Source organism: Bos indicus, chromosome 17, assembly GCF_029378745.1.
Source record: "Bos indicus isolate NIAB-ARS_2022 breed Sahiwal x Tharparkar chromosome 17, NIAB-ARS_B.indTharparkar_mat_pri_1.0, whole genome shotgun sequence".
Taxonomy (NCBI): Eukaryota; Metazoa; Chordata; class Mammalia; order Artiodactyla; family Bovidae; genus Bos; species Bos indicus.
Window position 1 is genome coordinate 15,735,319 of NC_091776.1, and position 18,527 is coordinate 15,753,845.

General features: G+C 37.7%; 1 protein-coding gene across 5 annotated transcripts in view; it reads left to right on the forward strand.

The window, feature by feature from the left end:
* INPP4B (inositol polyphosphate-4-phosphatase type II B) overlaps positions 1–18,527 on the forward strand; it is a 714,114-nt gene that overhangs the window by 481,765 nt on the left and 213,822 nt on the right. For all 5 annotated transcript variants that reach the window (XM_019977498.2, XM_070769067.1, XM_019977497.2 and 2 more), the window contains one exon: positions 4,913–5,060. In XM_019977498.2, coding sequence (XP_019833057.2) covers positions 4,913–5,060 — 148 coding nt within the window. The remainder of the gene's footprint in view (positions 1–4,912; positions 5,061–18,527) is intronic.

Below are 18,527 nucleotides of genomic sequence, written 5' to 3' on the forward strand. Positions count from 1 at the left end.
AGAGTTTTATAGTTTTTGCAGACCATATATTGATTTTTATTTTCTAAGTCTTACTCTGTTATATGACATTTTAGGATACAGAGTAGATGTTCTTGGTTTTGGTAGGTTTTCAATAAGCAATGCTCCTGGATCAAACTGGGCTATAAAGTGGATTCCACTATGTCTGCATTGAGACCCTTGTAACTATATAAAATTTAGTATCAGTGTTTTAGAGATTTATGAGTTTCAAAAGCTTAGAATGTATAGCATGAAAGTTAGATTGGAGACATTATTGGGAATTCTAGGAGGTAGATCAAGTAGCCTGATCTTTTGTTTATTATTTGCCTCAAGCATTTTCCTTAAAAACTAGCAGCATTTTCACAGGGTCTTGGACCTTGTGTCTGGGGTGGTTACAGGAGAATTCTGGAGCACATTAATCATACTGTCCTTGATTTCTACTTATGTTATTTCAACAAAGGTTTATATTTAGAATACATTGAAGAGCATTAAAATGAAAACAGGAGAATCAAAAGTTGAAGGACTGGTTTTGAGATAAATAAAATAAGGAATATTATATTTTGCAACCTAATTAAAAGTATAAATCTTCTAAAAATAATTATTGTTTTATTAAAGGCAAGAAAAACTCAGGGATTTTTAACCATGGTTTGGAAGATACAAAGATTCTGTGTAATCTGGAAAAAAAAAAACAAAACACAGAGGTTAATAAGCAGAACATGTACTAAATATAGATAACCCAAGTAATTGAATATTTACTTAGATTACAAAGGGAAAATTTGGACAGAGGCTGAGTTTTTATCTTACTATAAAATGATTCATTTATATTCCTGACCATGTTAATTAGAATTCCTAATATCTTATAAATGATTTAACTTGACTTACAATATATTGAATTGTCTACATATATATATATTTTATTTTCCAAGTCTATTGCAGTAGAGGTTTTAGTAAAATTCTTACATCTTTGAAATATTTTCACTTTAAAGATGAATTAAATACCATAGTTTCTTTCATGGGTTATAGGTTTCTGTATTTCATATAAAAAGAACTATATCTGATAAGGGCAAATATCCAAATTATGTAAAGAATTCCTACAACTCAAAAACAACAACAAAAAAATCTGATTAAAAATGGGCAGAGGATATGAATAGATGTTTTTCCAAAGAAGACATAAAGATGGCCAGCAAGTACATGAAAAGTTACTTAACATCATCAATCATGAGGGAAATGCAAATCAAAACCACAGTGAGATACCATCTCACATCTGTTAGAAAGGGTATCAAAAATACAAGATCTAACAAGTATTATCAGCAAGGATGTGGAGAATAGGAAACTTTTGTGCACTGTTGATGGCAGTGTTAACTGGTACTGCCACTATGGAAAACAATATGGAGATGTCCTAAAAAACTAAAGAAAGAACTACCATCATTGCCTCTTCTGTGTATTTATCCAAAGTAAATGAAAAGATTAATTCAAAAAGATACATGCATCCCAGTGTTCATTGCAGCATTATTTTCAGTGGACAAGGCATGGAAACAACCTCAGCGTCCACAGGTGAATGGATAAAAAAATGTGATACACAGATCACACACACACACTGAATAGAATATTATTCAGCCATAAAAAAGAATGAAAGCTTGCCATTTGTGGATAGAGCTTGAGGGCATTATGCTAAGTGAAGTATCAGACAGAGAAAGACAGCTACTGTATGATTTCACCTATATGTAGCATCTGAAAACAACCCAAAGCATAACAAATTAAAAAAAAAAAAAAGAACTCAGATACAAAGACAGATTGGTGGTTTCCAGAGATGAGGGACAGGGGATGGGAGTGAAGGTATCAAAACATGCAGATTTTTAGTTATAAAATAGTTTTGAGGACATAATATGCAGCATGATTATAGTTAATAATACTGTTTGGCATGTTTGAAAGTTCCTGAGAGAGATTTTTAAAGTTCTCATCACAAGAAAAAATTTGTGATTATGTATGGTGACAGATGTTAACAAGACTCATTGTGAAAAAAAAAAAAAAAAGACTCATTGTGGTAATCCTTTAACAATATATACAAACACTGAGTTATTACATTGTATACCTGCAACTAATATAATATTATGTCAATTATAATTCACCAAAATGAGAAAGTGTAATTAGCCTTAAATATGGTCTGTGATATAATCTGATTCATAAGACTTAAAGGTCATATTTATGGCCAAAATATAATCCTTTGGGACATGCAATACTGGATTTAAAATATTGTCTCTCAATGGATGGGAAATATACTACTGTTTTCTGGCTTCTATTGGTGTTTTTATCTTCCTTCGCAGCTCAGTGGGTAAAGAATCTGCCTGAAATGGCAGGAGACTCAGATTGATTCCTGGGTTGGAAGATCCCCTGGAGTAGAAAATGGCAACCCACTCCAGTATTCTTGCCTGGAGAATCTTGTGGACAGAGGAATCTGGCAGGCTACAGTCCACATGAGGCTGCAAGAATCGGACACTACTTAGTGACTAAACCACATTGGTGTTTTTAAAAAGTGCACATTCTAGATAACACTTAGAGGAAATAGAGAAGTGTAGTGGGAGCTTTGAATCTGGCTATTGAAGAATGAGATGTTTGCTATCGAGGTTTCTGATGTACTTTTTTTGAAATTTTAATTGGAGGCTAATTACTTTACAATATTGTAGTGGTTTTTGCCATACATTGACATAAATCAGCCACGGTTGTACATGTGTCCCCTATCCTGAACTCCCCTCCCACCTCCATCCCCATCCCATCCCTCAGGGTCATCCCAGTGCACCAGCCCTGAGCACCCTGTCTCATGCATTGAACCTGGACTGGCGATCTGTTTCACATATGATAATATACATGTTTCAATGCTATTTTCTCAAATCATCCCACCCTTGCCTTTTCCCACAGAGTCCAAAAGACTGTTCTTTACATCTGTGTCTCTTTTGCTGTCTCACATATAGGGTCATCATTACCATCTTTCTAAATTCCATATATATGTGTTAGTATACTGTATTGGTGTTTTTCTTTCTGACTTATTTCACTCTATATAATAGGCTCCAGTTTCCTCCACCTCATTAGAACTGATTCAAATGTATTCTTTTTAATGGCTGAGTAATACTCCATTGTGTATATGTACCACAGCTTTCTTATCCATTCGTCTGCTGATGAACATCTAGATTGCTTCCATGTCCTGGCTATTGTAAATAGTGCTGCGATGAACACTGGGGTACATGTGTCTCTTTCAATTCTGGTTTCCTTAGTGTGTATGCCCAGCAGTGGGATTGCTGTTTCCAGTTTTTTAAAGGAATCTTCACACTGTTCTCCATAGTGGCATTCTCCATAGTTTGCATTCCCACCAACAGTGTAAGAGGGTTCCCTTTTCTTCACACCCTCTCCAGCATTTATTGTTAGTAGACTTTTGGATGGCAGCCATTCTGACCAGTGTGAGATGGTGCCTCTTTAACAATGATAATGTCCAGACTGAACCACTGAGAATGGTGGTTGCAGAATGGATGAATAGTTCCTCATTTTAATGCTCAGAAATATATATGTATGTGTGTATATATGTGTATGTATATATATTTATCCAAGTAATAAATGTGGTACAGGCTTATTGGCTTCCCAGATGGTACTAGTGGTAAAGAACCTGCCTGCCAATGCAGGAGACACAGATTTTATCCCTGGGTCAGGAAGATCCCCTGGAGGAGGGCATGGCAAGTCACTCCAGTATTCTTGCCTGGAGAACCTCATGGACAGAGGCGCCTGCCAGGCTACAGTCCATAGAGTTGCAAATGGTCAGACACAACTGAAGTGACTTAGCACACGAGCATCACAGGCTTTTGGAACTCTGAAATGTTGAAAGGTGTTTTACTCTATACATTGGAGAGACTTGGGCCACATTCCAGGCTGGGTCTTATTAAAGTCTTACATCCACTTCAATATCAAATTCTGTTTTTAGTTAGCTTTATTGGGAAACTGGAGCCAAATAATCATACATACTTGACTGGTGATTGACGTGATATTTTGTTGTTCACTAAATTTTGATGTATTTCTCTTACATTCATTGCCCAGCAGCAGTGGAGATAAAACCTTGCCCTGAAATATAGGGCTTGGTAGTGCAGCAGGAATGCTGACCTCATAAAAGGTGTCTCAAGTATTATCTTAATGTCTAGTTTTACACTTTTTCTTTTAATCTTTTAAAATCCTTAATGACATGACCATGTTGCTTTTCCACTAATCACTGCCCATCCACCCCAAATATTCAATTTGCTCTGTAGTCTTCCTGTTCTGCTTCTAATAACGTGTGGTTTCAGCAAAGTGTGTTATTGACTTAGTGGCACTGAAGTATGAATAATATTTGAATTTTAATAGATCTTAAACCAGGAATAAATCTTTTGACATTTAAGAAATAAGTCACTTTTGGTTGTAGGGTCATTTCGAACCTTTAATATAACATATCAGTTGTCACCTACTATGTAAGTGGGTAAAGCTGACTTACAGTGATTGGAAGAAATTCAGATATATATTTTTTCAAAGTAAGTATGATATATAAATCCATATATTTTCATCTATAGTTATAAATATATATACTATAAGAAAATCTTTAGAAGGGAAAAGAATTATTAGGCAGTATATCAGAGAACCACAGTGGCCACTTTATGAATTGGAATTTGATGTATCACTTTTTAATTTAATAAAGACTGATGTCCCAGAAGCTACTGAAAAAAATAAAGTGTATGGAGAAAATTCTTAGGAACTCAAATACACTATGGGTTATAATAAAAATTTTTCATCAAATAAATAATTAGAATGGTAGCCTGATTAATGATTTTGTTAACTGATCTTTATCTAATGGACATATCTTTATAATATGACTATTAACCTTGATTTTTCTCTCCTTTTCCAGTGTTAAAGAACCCAGTGTGTAAATTATACAGATTTCCCACTTCTGACAATAAGTGGATGCAAATCCGGGAGCAGATGTCAGAGAGCATACTTTCTTTTCATATTCCTAAGGAATTGATCTCTCTTCAAATCAAAGAAGATTTGTGTAGGTAAGAGAATATGGTTTATGATCATCTCTTACCTTAATTACTTTTTCTATAAAACATTTTATCTTTTTTTATTTTAGTCTTCTTTTTAATTTTTATTTTATATTGGACTGTCACTGATTTACAAGATTGTGTCAGTTTCTGGTGTACAGCTAAGTGATTCAGTTATACATATGTGCATGCATGATAAGTGGCTTCAGTTGTATTTGACTCTTTGCAACGCTATGGACTGTAGCCCACCAGGCTCCTTTGTCCACGGGATTTTCCCAGCAAGAATACTACAGTGGGTTGCTATGCCCTCCTCCAGGGAATCTTCCTGACTCGAGAATCAAACCTATGTCTCCTGCAACTCGTGCATTACTGCTGAGTCACTGGGGAAGCCCATATAATACATATCTACTCTTTTTCAGATTCTTTTCCCATATAGGTTATTACAGAATACTGAGTACAGTTCCCTGAGCTCTACAGTAGGACCCTACTGCTTATCCATTTTATACACCCAAGTGTGTATCTGTTAATCCCAAACTCCCAATTTATCGCACACCTCACCTTTCCCCTTTGGTAACCATAGTTTGTTTTCTAAGTTTGTGAATCTTTCTATTTTATAAGTAAGTTCATTTGTATTATTTTTCTACGATTCTGAATATAAGCAGTATAATATATTTGTCTTTCTCTGTCTGATTTATTGCACATCATAAAGTATGATGGTAATATAAAAATCAAGACTGGCGTTGCCCAGTATGTTTGGCTGCTAAAACTGTTAATCACTGCAATATGAACAGTTCAATTTGAGATGTTACATATGTGTAAAATACAAACCAGTTTTCAAATTCTTCACACACAAATGAAAAAGATCAATTTCATAATGAAATGTTAAATAACATTTTGGCTATATTGGTGTTAAATACAATGTATTATTAATTTTATATGCATCTCTTTTTGCTCTTTAAATATGACTACTGAGCACTTGAAAATTTTTCATCACATATGTGATCCTCATTTATAGCTTACACGACACCTTTTTTTAATTTTTTTTTATTGAAGGATAATTGCTTTACAGAATTTTGTTTTCTGTCAAACCTCAACCTGAATCAGCCATAGGTATACATATATCCCCTCCATTCTGAACTTCCCTCCCATCTCCCTTCCCATCACCCTTCTAGGCTGATGCAGAGCCCCTGTTTGAGTATCTTAGCCATACATCTAATTCCCATTGGCTATCTATTTTACACATGGTAATGTAAGTTTCCATGTTACTCTTTCCATTCATCTCACCCTCTCCTCCCCTCTCCCCATGTCCATAAGTCTATTCTCTATGTCTGTTTCTCCATTGCTGCCCTGTAAGTAAATTCTTTAGTACCATCTTTCTAAAGTCCGTATATTTGCGTTAAAATACAATATTTATTTTTCTCTTTATGACTCATTTCACTCTGTATAATAGGTTCTAGGTTCATCCACCTCATTAGAACTGACTCAAAGGTGTTCCTTTTTATGGCTGAGTAATATTCCCTTGTGTATATGTACCACAACTTCTTTTTCCAGTCATCTGTCAATGGACATCTAGGTTGCTTCCATGTTCTAGCTATTGTAAATAGTGCTGCAATTAACAATGGGATACATGTGTCTTTTTCAATTTTGGTTTCCTCAGGGTATATGCTAAGGAGTGGGATTGCTGGGTCATATGGTGGTTTTGTTCCTAGTTTTTAAAGGAGTCTCCATACATCTTCCATAGTCACTATATCAATTTACATTCCCACAAATAGTACAAGAGCATTCCCTTTTCTCCACACCCTCTCCAGCATTTATTATTTGTAGACTTTTTGATGATGGCCATTCTGAGCGGTGTGAGGTGATACCGCATTGTTTTGATTTCCTTTTCTCTAACAATGAGCGTTGTTGAGCATCTTTTCATGTGTTTGTTAGCCATCTGTATGTCTTCTTTGGAGAAATGTCTGTTTAGGTCTTTTGCCCACGTTTTGATTGGGTTGTTTGTTTTTCTGGTATTGAGTTGTATGAACTGCTTGTATGTTTTAGAAATTAATCCTTTGTCAGTTGTTTCATTTGCTATTATTTTCTCCCATTCTGAGGGTTGTCTTTTCACCTTACTTATAGTTTCCTTTGCTGTGCAAAAGCTTTTAAGTTTAATCAGGTCCCACTTATTTACTTTTATATTTATTTCCATTACTCTAGGAGGTAGGTCATAGAAGATCTTGCTTTGATTTATGTCATTGGGTGTTCTGCCTATGTTTTCCTGTAAGAGTTTTATAGTTTCTGGTCTTACATTTAAGTCTATAATCCATGTTGAGTTTATCTTTGTGTATGGTGTTAGGAAGTGTTCTAATTTCATTCTTTTACAAGGAGCTGTCCAGTTTTCCCAGCACCATTTATTGAAGAGGCTGTCTTTGCCCCATTGTATATTCTTGCCTCCTTTGTCAAAAATAAGGTACCCATAGGTGCATGGGTTTATTTCTGGGCTTTCTGTCTTGTTCCATTGGTCTGCATTTCTGTTTTTTATGCCAGTACCATACTGTGTTAAAGACTTTGGCTTTGTAGTATAATCTGAAGTCAGGAAGGTTGACTCCTTCAGCTCCGTTCTTCTTTCTCAGGACTGCTTTGGCTATTTGAGGTCTTTTGTGTTTCCACATGAGTTGCGAAATTTTTTCTTCTAGTTCTGTGAAAAATGTCTGGTAATTTGATTGGTATCACATTGAATCTGTAGATTGCATTTGGTAATATAGTCACTTTTACAATATTGATTCTTCCTACCCAGGAACATGGGATATCTCTCCATCTGTTTGTTTCATTTTTGATTTCTTTCATCAGTGTCTTATAATTTTCTATGTACAGTTCTTTTGTCTCCTTAGGTAAGTTTATTCCTAGATATTTAATTATTTTTGTTGCAATGGTGAATGGGATTGATTCCTTAATTTCTATTTCTGATTTTTGATTGTTAATATATACAAATGCAAGTGATTTCTGTGTATTGATTTTGTATCCTGCAACTTTGCTAAATTCACTGATTAGCTCTAGCAATTTTCTGATACTATCTTTAGGGTTTTTTATGTACAGTATCATGTCATCTGCAAACAATGAGAGCTTTGCTTCTTTTCTGATCTGTATTCCTTTTATTTCTTTTTCTTCTCTGATTGCTGTAGCTAGGACTTCCAGAACTATTTTGAATAATAGTGGGGAAAGTGGGCACCCTTTTCTTGTTTCTGATCTTAGGGGGAATGCTTTCAGTTTTTCACCATTGAGAATAATGTGTACTGGAGGCTTATCATATATGGCCTTTACTATGTTGAGGTAGATTCCTTCTATGCCCATTTTTTGAAGAGTTTTAATCATAAATGGGTGCTGAATTTTGTCAAAGGCTTTTTATGCATGTATTGAGATTATCATATACTTTTTACATTTCAGTTTGTTACTATAGGGTACCACATTGATTGATTTATGTATATTGAAGAATCCTTGCATCCCTGGAATAAAGAAAGAAAGTGAAAATGAAGTTGCTCAGTCGTGTCTGACTCTTTGCAACCCCATGGACTGTAGCCTATCAGACTCCTCCATCCATGGGATTCTCCAGGCAGGAATACTGGAGTGGGTTGCCATTTCCTTCCCTAGAATAAACCCAACTTAATCATGGTGTATGAGCTTTCTGATGTGTTGCTGTATTCTGTTTGCTAAAATTTTGTTGAGGATTTTTGCATCTATTTTCATCAGTGATACTGGCCTATAGTTTTTTTCTGTATGTGTTGTCTTTGGTTTTGGTATCAGGGTGATGGTGGCCTCATAGAATGAGTTTGGAAGTGTTCCTTCCTCTGCAGTTTTTTGAAAGAGTTTTAGAAGGACAGACATTAGCTCTTCTCTAAATGTTTGATAGAATTCTCCTGCGAAGCCGTCTGGTCCTGGGCTTTTGTTTTTTGGGAGATTTTTGATCACAGCTTCAATTTCAGTGCTTGTAATTGGGTTGTTCATAATTTCTATCCTCCTGATGCAGTCTTAGAAGATTGAACTTTTCTATGAATCTGTCCATTTCTTCCAGGTTATCCATTTTATTGCCATATAGTTGTTTATAATAGTCTCTTATAATCCTTTGTATTTCTACATTGTCTGTCGTAACCTCTCTTTTTTCATTTCTGATTTTGTTGATTTGATTCTTCTTTCTTTTTCTTGATGAATCTGGCCAAAGGTTTGTCAATTTTTTTAATCTTCTCAAAGAATGAGCTTTTAGTTTTATTAATCTTTACTATTGTTTCTTTCATTTCTTTTTCATTTATTTCTGCTCAGATCTTTATGATTTCCTTCCTTCTACTAATTTTGGTGTTTTTTTTTTGTTGTTGTTGTTGTTGTTACTCTTCTTTTTCCAGTTCTTTTAGGTGTAAAGTTAGGTTGTCTATTCATTATTTTTCTTCTTTCTTGAGGTAGGATTGTATTGCTATAAACTTCCCTCTTAGAACTGCTTCTGCTGCATCCCATATGTTTTGAGTTGTCATGTTTTCATTGTCATTTGTTTCTAGAAATTTTTTATTTCCCTTATGATTTCTTCAGTAACCTTTTGGTTATTTAGAAATGTATTGCTTAATCTCCATGTGTTTGTGTTTCTTTTTTTTTTTTAAGTTTTTTTCTTGTAATTGCTATCTAGTCTCATAACGTTGTGGTCAGAGAAGATGCTCGATACAACTTCAACTTTCTTAAATTTACTAAGGTTTGATTTGTGACCCAGGATGTGGTCTATCCTGGAGAATGTTCTTTGTGCATATATAATATACCTGAGAAGGTGTATTCTTCTGCATTTGGGTGGAATTTCCTGAAGATATCAATGAGATCTATCACATCTAACGTGTCATTTAAGACTTGTGTTTCCGTATTAATTTTGTTTTGATTTTAGTTGAACTGTTTGGACTTTGCTTATGGGTATATATGCATATGTGTACATTCCATTATTTTAATTATCATTTGCCTGATTTTTTAACTGCCATATGTTTGGGGTTCATCTTTGGTTTCTCATTTTTGGGTATTTGCTTTAATCTCACTTAATACCATAAAAAACCACTTGCGGAATCTTCGTTCCTGACCAGAGATCAAGCCCTGAGCCTTTGGAGTGGGAGCACTGACTCCAAGACCCTAGACTACCAGAGAGCCAACCCTAGGGAGTATCAGATAGTGAGAAATGACACAAAAGAAACCACTTGTACACAAGACCTGGCATCATCACAACACCAGTAGCACCCTGCGCAGGACCCTTCATCTAAACAACAAACAAACAAAAAAATGCAAACCCAATCATCAGCAGACAGGACTACCACCTCACTCAGTCTTGCACTTCAGAGGAAAAACAAGCAAACAAACAAACAAACTCAGCACAAATCTCACCCTATAAGAAGCTTACACAAACCACTGGGCCAACCTTAGAGGGGCAGAAACCAAAAGGAAGAAAGAATTCAGCCTTGAAGCCAGGGAAAAGGAGACCTCAAACACAATAAGCAAAGTCAAAACAGTCCAACTAAAATAAAGTACAGTAGATTGACCTGGCAAAAAAGGAAATCAAAAATTATATTTACCAGTTAAAAACAAAACTAACTAAAGCACAAACTGGAAAACAAAACTAAAGCAAAGTGCCAATAGGGAAATAGAGCAATGAAAACAAAACTAATAAGAAAGAATAGATATCCAAAGTTAAATAGAGGCAGATAAAAAAGATTTATATACATTAAAGATTAACTGAAAGGGGAAAAGAACATAGGAAAAGCAAACAAAGGAATAAATGTAGAAAAATAATAATAGATTTTAAAAAATTTTTAAAGAGAAAATTTAAAGAAAAAAGAAAAGGAAAACTCCACAGAACTGCAAATGCTCATCCTAGAGGCAGAGGTTTATAACAACAATAAAGAAATGTGACTGAGGAGAAAAAAAAAAGGTCAAAAGATTAATTAGATTTCATAGTGCAAATAAAATCGACAACTACAACAGAAAGGGGGAAATAAAAGGAAAAAGAAAGAAAAAAAATCCAAAAGAATCTACAGAACAAGTCAAAACATAAGAATAATAAATGTTTTTCTTGAGTCACTGCTGTCAGAGTCCCCTCCCTCGCTGGGAGTTACAGTCCACCTCACCTCCCTAGGATGCCCTCCAGCACTGTGCTGGTCTCTGGACTTGTTGTGGGGGCAGCGGAGATTCTAATCTGGTCCTACTCCTGTGTGTTCTTGGCTCCAACGTCCACAGCTATCAGAACTAGTGCATTTTCTTTTGTGGGAGCTTTCAGTGTCCTTTTATATATTCCATAGATGGAGTCTGCCTAGTTTATCATTTGGATTTAATCTGCGGCTTGTACAGCTGGTGGGAAGCTTTTGGGTCTTCTTCTTTAGCCACACTGCCCTGGGTTTCAATTGTGGTTTTATTTCCACCTCTGCATGTGGGTCATCCACTGGGGATTGCTCCTGAGGCTGCCCTGGAGGACTTGGGTTTGCCCCTATGAGGGCCACGTCTGGAGGTGGTGCACCTGCTTGGGTCACAGGGGATCTGGCAGCACCAGGTACTCAGGGGAGTTGGCTGCTAGGGAAGCAGGAGATATAGTGGTCTAGAAGGGTATGGCAACCAGTAATGGCCAATATGCTCCAGTATTCTTGCCTGGAGAACCCCTCTCCCTGACAGAGAAGCCTGGCAGGCCACAGTCTACAGGGCTGCAAAGAGTTGGACTCAACCAAAGCGACCCTGCATGCATAGACATAAAGTTTTTCTTTTGCCTGTGGCAGCTCTGCCCCCATGAGAGTTGAGTGTGAAGGTGGTGTGGTTGATTGGCTTGTGGGGACCCTGGCAGAGCAAAAGTTATGGCCCTATCAGAATCTTTTTTCAAGCCTCTTGTAGCTGGCCATCAGAAGGCTCCTTTGGCCAGTCTTTCTCTGTTGCTGCGCTTATTCAGGCACTTAAAGGGAGGGCTCCTTTGCCTGGGGTCCTTCTTTGTTTTTCGGCATGTCAGGCACAGAGAGGGGCTCCCCTGGCTGGGGTCCTACTCTATAGATCAGCTCATCAGTCACTTAAAGGGGCACCCTGGGTGGGGTCCTGCTCTGTAGATGGGCCTGTCAGGCACTTAAAGGGGCACCCTGGGTGGGGTCCTACTCTGTAGCTCAGTACATCAGGCATTTGACGTGCCAGCCTCTCTATTGTTCAGCTGCCAATGCTGGCGTGTGGGGAGAGAGAGGCTGTGGTGATGGCTCCACCCCCTACGTGTGACTCAGCAGTATCGCCTTGCTTCCATGGCTGCCTGGCTTTCCACCACAGGAATTTTCCACCACAATCTCCTCCCTCACACCCCCTCAATCCATCTCTCCGCAGTCAACAGCAGCCTTCGCCCTGGGATTGCTCCACAATCCCTAAACTCCAGTTTTCAGCCACTGTGCCTTCCAGGGGACCTGCATCTCTGTCCAGGGTATGACCTGCCTCCATCCAGGGTATGCATGGCTGCAGCAAGGACTGTCTGATTCTCATTCCATTTAGGCTGCCACAGATCAGCTGTTTCACTCTCAGCCGTGTTTCTCCTCTGACTCAGACAATTGCCCCGCTGTGGGGATCAGACCCCACAGTTCCCTCTCCTGCCGAGGGCAGGTCCGGTCCTACTGACACTCCTGTTTTTCCCCCTAGTTCCTTGTCCTACCAAGTTTTGCATGGTTCTGTATGTTCTTTTCCACTGCTCAGGTACTCCTGTCTGCTCCCAGCTGGTGTTCTGCATGCACTATTGTGTCTGAAGATGTATTCCTAATGTATCCATGGAGAGGTGTACTCCACATCCACCTACTCTTCTGCCATCTTTTTCTCCCTACATTGCACCTTTTTTGTGTAAATCTCCTATTATTAAAATGTGTTGGAAAAAATTCAACAATGAATCTTTAATACTTTCTAAAGAAATGTAGAGAAAAAGTCATACTGAAGATTCAAAAGAGAAATACGGAAAATTTGTAAGAAAACTGGCTAGTGATCTCAGTAGAATGTAAGGAGGTATGTCTATTATGAAAAGGAATCAGAAAGAGCTAAATTAAGGGCCATCACATTTGGAACTTCCCTGGTAGTCCAGTGGTTAAGACTCTAGGACTCTGTGCTCTAAATGCAGGAGGCCTTGGTTCAATCTCTGGCCAGGGAACAAAGATCCTGCATGCTTCACAGCGTGACCAAACACACACACACACACACACACACACACACACACACACACACACACCCCTTTGGGGAAAATGCTAAGAAGATAGAAATAATGGAAAGAATAATGAAAAAATTTAAAATGCAACAGGCAAAAAAAAAAAAAAATCCAGAATCAGAACAGATTTGACACTGAGAAATTACATCAGAGATGTGGAACACAAACAGGAATTCTTCTCAAATACTAAACAAAGGTGGGAAAACGTTCAAAATGATGAGAGGAAAGATGTTAGATGTTTAGGGCAAAAAGCTGGAAACTACCAGAAAATGTCTGCATTCTTGGGAAAGAATTCATGCAAAATCTTGAAAGAAAATGTATGCAGTTTTTATTTCTTTACATGCTGTTGAGAATATCAGGCTAACCTTAACATTTCTCTCGGAGAAGGTAATGGCACCCCACTCCAGTACTCCTGCCTGGAAAATAACATGGACGGAGGAGCCTGGTAGGCTGCAGTCCATGGGGTCGCTAAGAGTCGGACACGACTGAGCGACTTCACTTTCACTTTGCACTTTCATGCATTGGAGAAGGAAATGGCAACCCACTCCAGTGTTCTTGCTTTGAGAACCCCAGGGACGGGTGGGCTGCCATCTCTGGGGTCGCACAGAGTCGGACACGACTGAAGCGACTTAGCAGCAGCAGCAGCAACATTTCTCTGCAGAAGTCTGTGGAGTAATATCTACTGATTATTGAGAGAAAAAGGCTATGTCTCCACTTTATTATATAAGGTCTGATAATAATATCTTTTATGAATGAAGACAGTGGAAATGGCATACTTAAAAGCACAGAAAATATCATCCAGCAAACTTTCTTTAAAAATCTGCCCTTTAAGATTTACGCCATCCAACTGATAAAATTAAATTATTATATTTATAATATAAAATAATATACTATAATCATTAAATTATATTATACTATAAAATTAATATGCATAGTATAACAATTTAAGAATGTAAGAATAGGACATTATCCTACAAAAGAATTTGAGACTTTTTTCTTGGTTGGGTGGAATTGCCAACCTAAAAAGAACTTTGCAGTTCTTTTCTTGGCCTCTTTTTTTTTTAAATTTTTTTAATTTTTAGTTGAGTATTGTTGACAGAGCTTCCCTGGTGGCCCAGACAGGAGTGTACCTGCAGTGCAGGAGACCTGGGTTTGATCCCTGGGTTGGGAGGTTCCCCAGGAAAAGGGAATGTCAAACCCCTTCAGTATTTGTGTCTGGAGAATTCCATGGACAGAGCAACCTGGCTACAGTTGATGGAGCTGCAAAGAGTCTGCAAGACTGAGCTGCTAACACATTCACATTCATAGTTGATTTTCCAATGTTGTGTTTCTGCCCCAGCAAAGTGAATCAGTTTTACATACACATATGTCCACTCTTGGATTTTTATCCCGTATAGGTCATTACAGAGTACTGAGTAGAGGTCCCTGTGCTGTATACAGTATGTTGTTATTGGTTTCTTTTTGGCAACCCACTCCAGTGTTCTTGCCTGGAGAATCCCAGGGATGGGGGAGCCTGGTGGGCTGCCTTCTATGGGGTCGCACAGAGTCGGACACGACTGAAGCGACTTAGCAGCAGCAGCAGTGTCTGTATGTCAGTCTCAACCTCCCAATTTATCCCTCTGCCCTTTCCCCCTGATAATCAAAAGTTTTGGGGCTCCCCTGTTTTTTTTATATCTGTGACTCTATTTTGTTTTTGTAAAAAAGTTCATCTGTACTATTTTTCTTGGAGAAGGCAATGGCACCCCACTCCAGTACTCTTGCCTGGAAAATCCCATGGACGGAGGAGCCTGGAAGGCTGCAGTCCATGGGGTCGCTAAGGGTCGGACACGACTGAGCAACTTCACTTTCACTTTTCACTTTCCTGCATTGGAGAAGGAAATGGCAACCCACTCCAGTGTTCTTGCCTGGAGAATCCCAGGGATGGGGGAGCCTCGTGGGCTGCCGTCTATGGGGTCGCACAGAGTCGGACATGACTGAAGTGACTTAGCAGCAGCAGCAGTACTATTTTTCTAGATTCCACATATAAGTGGTACCATATGATGTCTGTTTTTCTGACATGCGTCACTATGACAATGTCTAGGTTCATCCATGTTACTGCAGGTGGCTTCTTTTAACCCTAGTCTCACTCACATCCTAGAAAGTATCTTGCTTGCCTCAACTTTCCTACCAACAGCACAACTTTATTGGGTTTTCTTACCTTGTTTGACGAAGACTGTGGATGCCATTGTGCCCTTATCTTTCAGCACTTGCAAAGGGTGCAAAATGCTTCATTTTTAGCTTGGAAATCTCTAATGAAAGAGTCATTTTTTAAAAAAAAAAGCTTGGAGTCTTTTCTTCAACAGAGAAAAATAAGTTGCTAGGGCAACTTTATATTATGGTCATTTTCATTGCTAAGGAACAGAAATAATTATTTTCTGAATCTTTAAAATAACCATTAACTAAATTATATCATTTTAGTTGGTGAAGAGCAGTAAGTAAATGAGTGGCAGATAAAAGCTGCTATTAAGTCCCTTTTTATATTTTCTTCTGCATAGGCTCTGTGGGTGCATAGAGATAGTTACAGATGGATAGACAGACACAAAGACATAGATATACAATCTTTTTTCCCTCTCCTTTTCTTCATTTCTCTCTCTTTTATTTAAGGAAAGTTAGTAAATACAGTGTGAATTTAGCTGTATAACAGGGGTCACAAAAATTTTTCCTTAAAGGACCAAACTAGACATGTTGCAAAGGTGAGCTGTTCCCTCTCAGTTACCAAGACGATGAATTTACAAACATTGTCAGCCCTTGACTTCTGTGAAAGTCTGGATTTTGAAAATCTTACACTTTCTTTCATAATCCATTGACTCTTGCAATCTCTCTTTTCATACTAGGTGTAAACTCCTCTACAACTTGGAGTTGGTGTGTTTTTGACGTCTCCCTGTAGGAGTGTTTGGGTTTCCCAGGTGGTGCTAATGGTAAAACACCTGCTTGCCAATGCAGGAGACATGAGAGAAGCATGGGTTGGATTCCTGGGTCAGGGAGATCCGCTGGAGGAGGGCATGGCAACTAACTCCCGTATTCTGACCTGAGGAACCCCATGGGCAGAGGAGCCTGGTGGGCTACACTCCATGGGGTCCCAAAGGGTCGGCACGACTGAGTGACTTAGCACACACACACCCATAGGAGTGTTTAGGGTATTATTTGAATATTTTGTTACATGACTTCCCTTCATTTACCAAGGCGGGTAGAAAAGGGAAAATTGAAAAGACTACTCTGATTGACATCAGCTTTGTAAGCTCACAGATAGAGATTTCCTGAGTTTGAGTTTCGATTTAATTATAAAAGAACATAGCAAGTAAAGTAGGAAATTAAAGGAGTATTAAGTATAGGTCTAGTCACAACTGTCTTAAAGATAAGGAATTATTAGTAGTTCATAAATTACTTAGTTCAATAAGAATGATATCCCACTCATACATTTAAGCATATTATTATTTTTATTATTTCAAGGTTGGTATACACTGAACAGACTAAGTGTGACTGTTTGCAGGGACCATGTGTGTGCATGGTTCACCTGCTTGCATAATGCATACCTATAATTATAAAGAGTAAAAAATTATATATTATAATTTTATATATTGTATATATTTTATATTATATATATTATATATATAATTTTATATATTATATATTATAATTTTATATATTATAATTATAAAGAGTAAAAAATTATATATTATAATTATAAAGTGTAAAAAATTACACTCCATCGTGACATGGAGTGTAAATATCAGCAGGGACATCATGGTGCAACAGCTACTCCATAACCCAAACACAGTGTCTGTCATTGCATGCAGCAGCCTTCTAAAACCTCCCTTGCTATTAGTCTCTTAGTATACGTTGATCTCAAAATGAATCACTTATTAAATTTGAGATTGTACGTACACAGAGTCTGAGGGCAGTGATAGAGTTTAAATTCTTTGGGGCCTCCCTCTAATTCGCCTAAGCATTAATACCTTCTGAGTTCAAGTTCAGCTGCTTAACATCATTTGCATTGGCTGTGAAGTGTTTCCACAACACTACATATTGAGTTTGATATTACAGTTTAGGTCCAAAACATTCACAAGCAAGAAATTACAGATATCAAGTTATGTTTACTGCTATGAAGACAGGCTTGTGTGCTTAGCAATTTTCTGCTTCTTTGCTCTTGAAGCCATATTTTACAGGTATGTGAAATATATGGTACATTTTTTTCTATAAAATATGTTCACTATAGACAACATGAGAATATAGAAAATATAAAAAGGAAAAAGTAAATTGCTCTCAACCCACTACCCAGAAGAAATACTGTGTCTTTATTTTCTACATCTATTCTCACATTTTCATCAGCCTCACTGTGGAAAGCAGATTTTTGGTCCCAACTATCATGCCCCCGTACCATGTTTAATTTTCCTTCCACATCTGAGTTGTATTATGAATAACCTGTGAATCTGCTGCTGCTGCTGCTGCTGCTAAGTCACTTCAGTTGTGTCCGACTCTGTGCGACCCCATAGACAGCAGCCCACCAGGCTTCCCCGCCCTTGGGATTCTCCAGGCAAGAACACTAAATGCAGGCTACTAATTATTCAAAATGATTGTATCTTAATTTTGATTGATACATAAATAAACTAGGAGGAAAACATACTAGAAATACACTAAACTATTAGTAATATGCACACTAACATAAAGATTATTTCTGGGTGGTGTATTTAGAATGTAACTTGTTACACAGCACTAGAAAACAAATGCGATAAACTCTGAGAGTCAGTTGCTCAGCTGTGTCCGACTCTTTGTGACCTCATGGACTGTAGCCTCCAGGCGCCTCTGTCCGTGGAATTCTCTAGGCTAGAGTACTGGAGTGGATAGCCACTCCCTTCTCCAGGGCATCTTCCTGACCCAGGGATCGAACCCGGGTCTCCTACATGTAAGATAGATTCTTTACTATTTGATAATAACTTGTACAAATAATAAGGACTACTTAGACTGCCAACTAACTTTATCTTGGTTTCTTCTTGTTTAGAGTTTACGTTCTGTCTGAACATCAAACTCTATTCTAAATTTATCTCTCCTTCAAATTAAAAAAAAAAATGGATGACTCTTTTAGGAAAATTGCCAGCTATTTAGAATTTGAGTTTTTTTCCTTCTCTTCCTCAAGAAAATGTACAGTAAATGAGGATGGGCTTACTGTGTTCTCATGACAGCATCCATAAGAGAGATTCTTGATTCTTTGCAACGTCTTTCCCTTTAAATTATTCTCCCTCAGT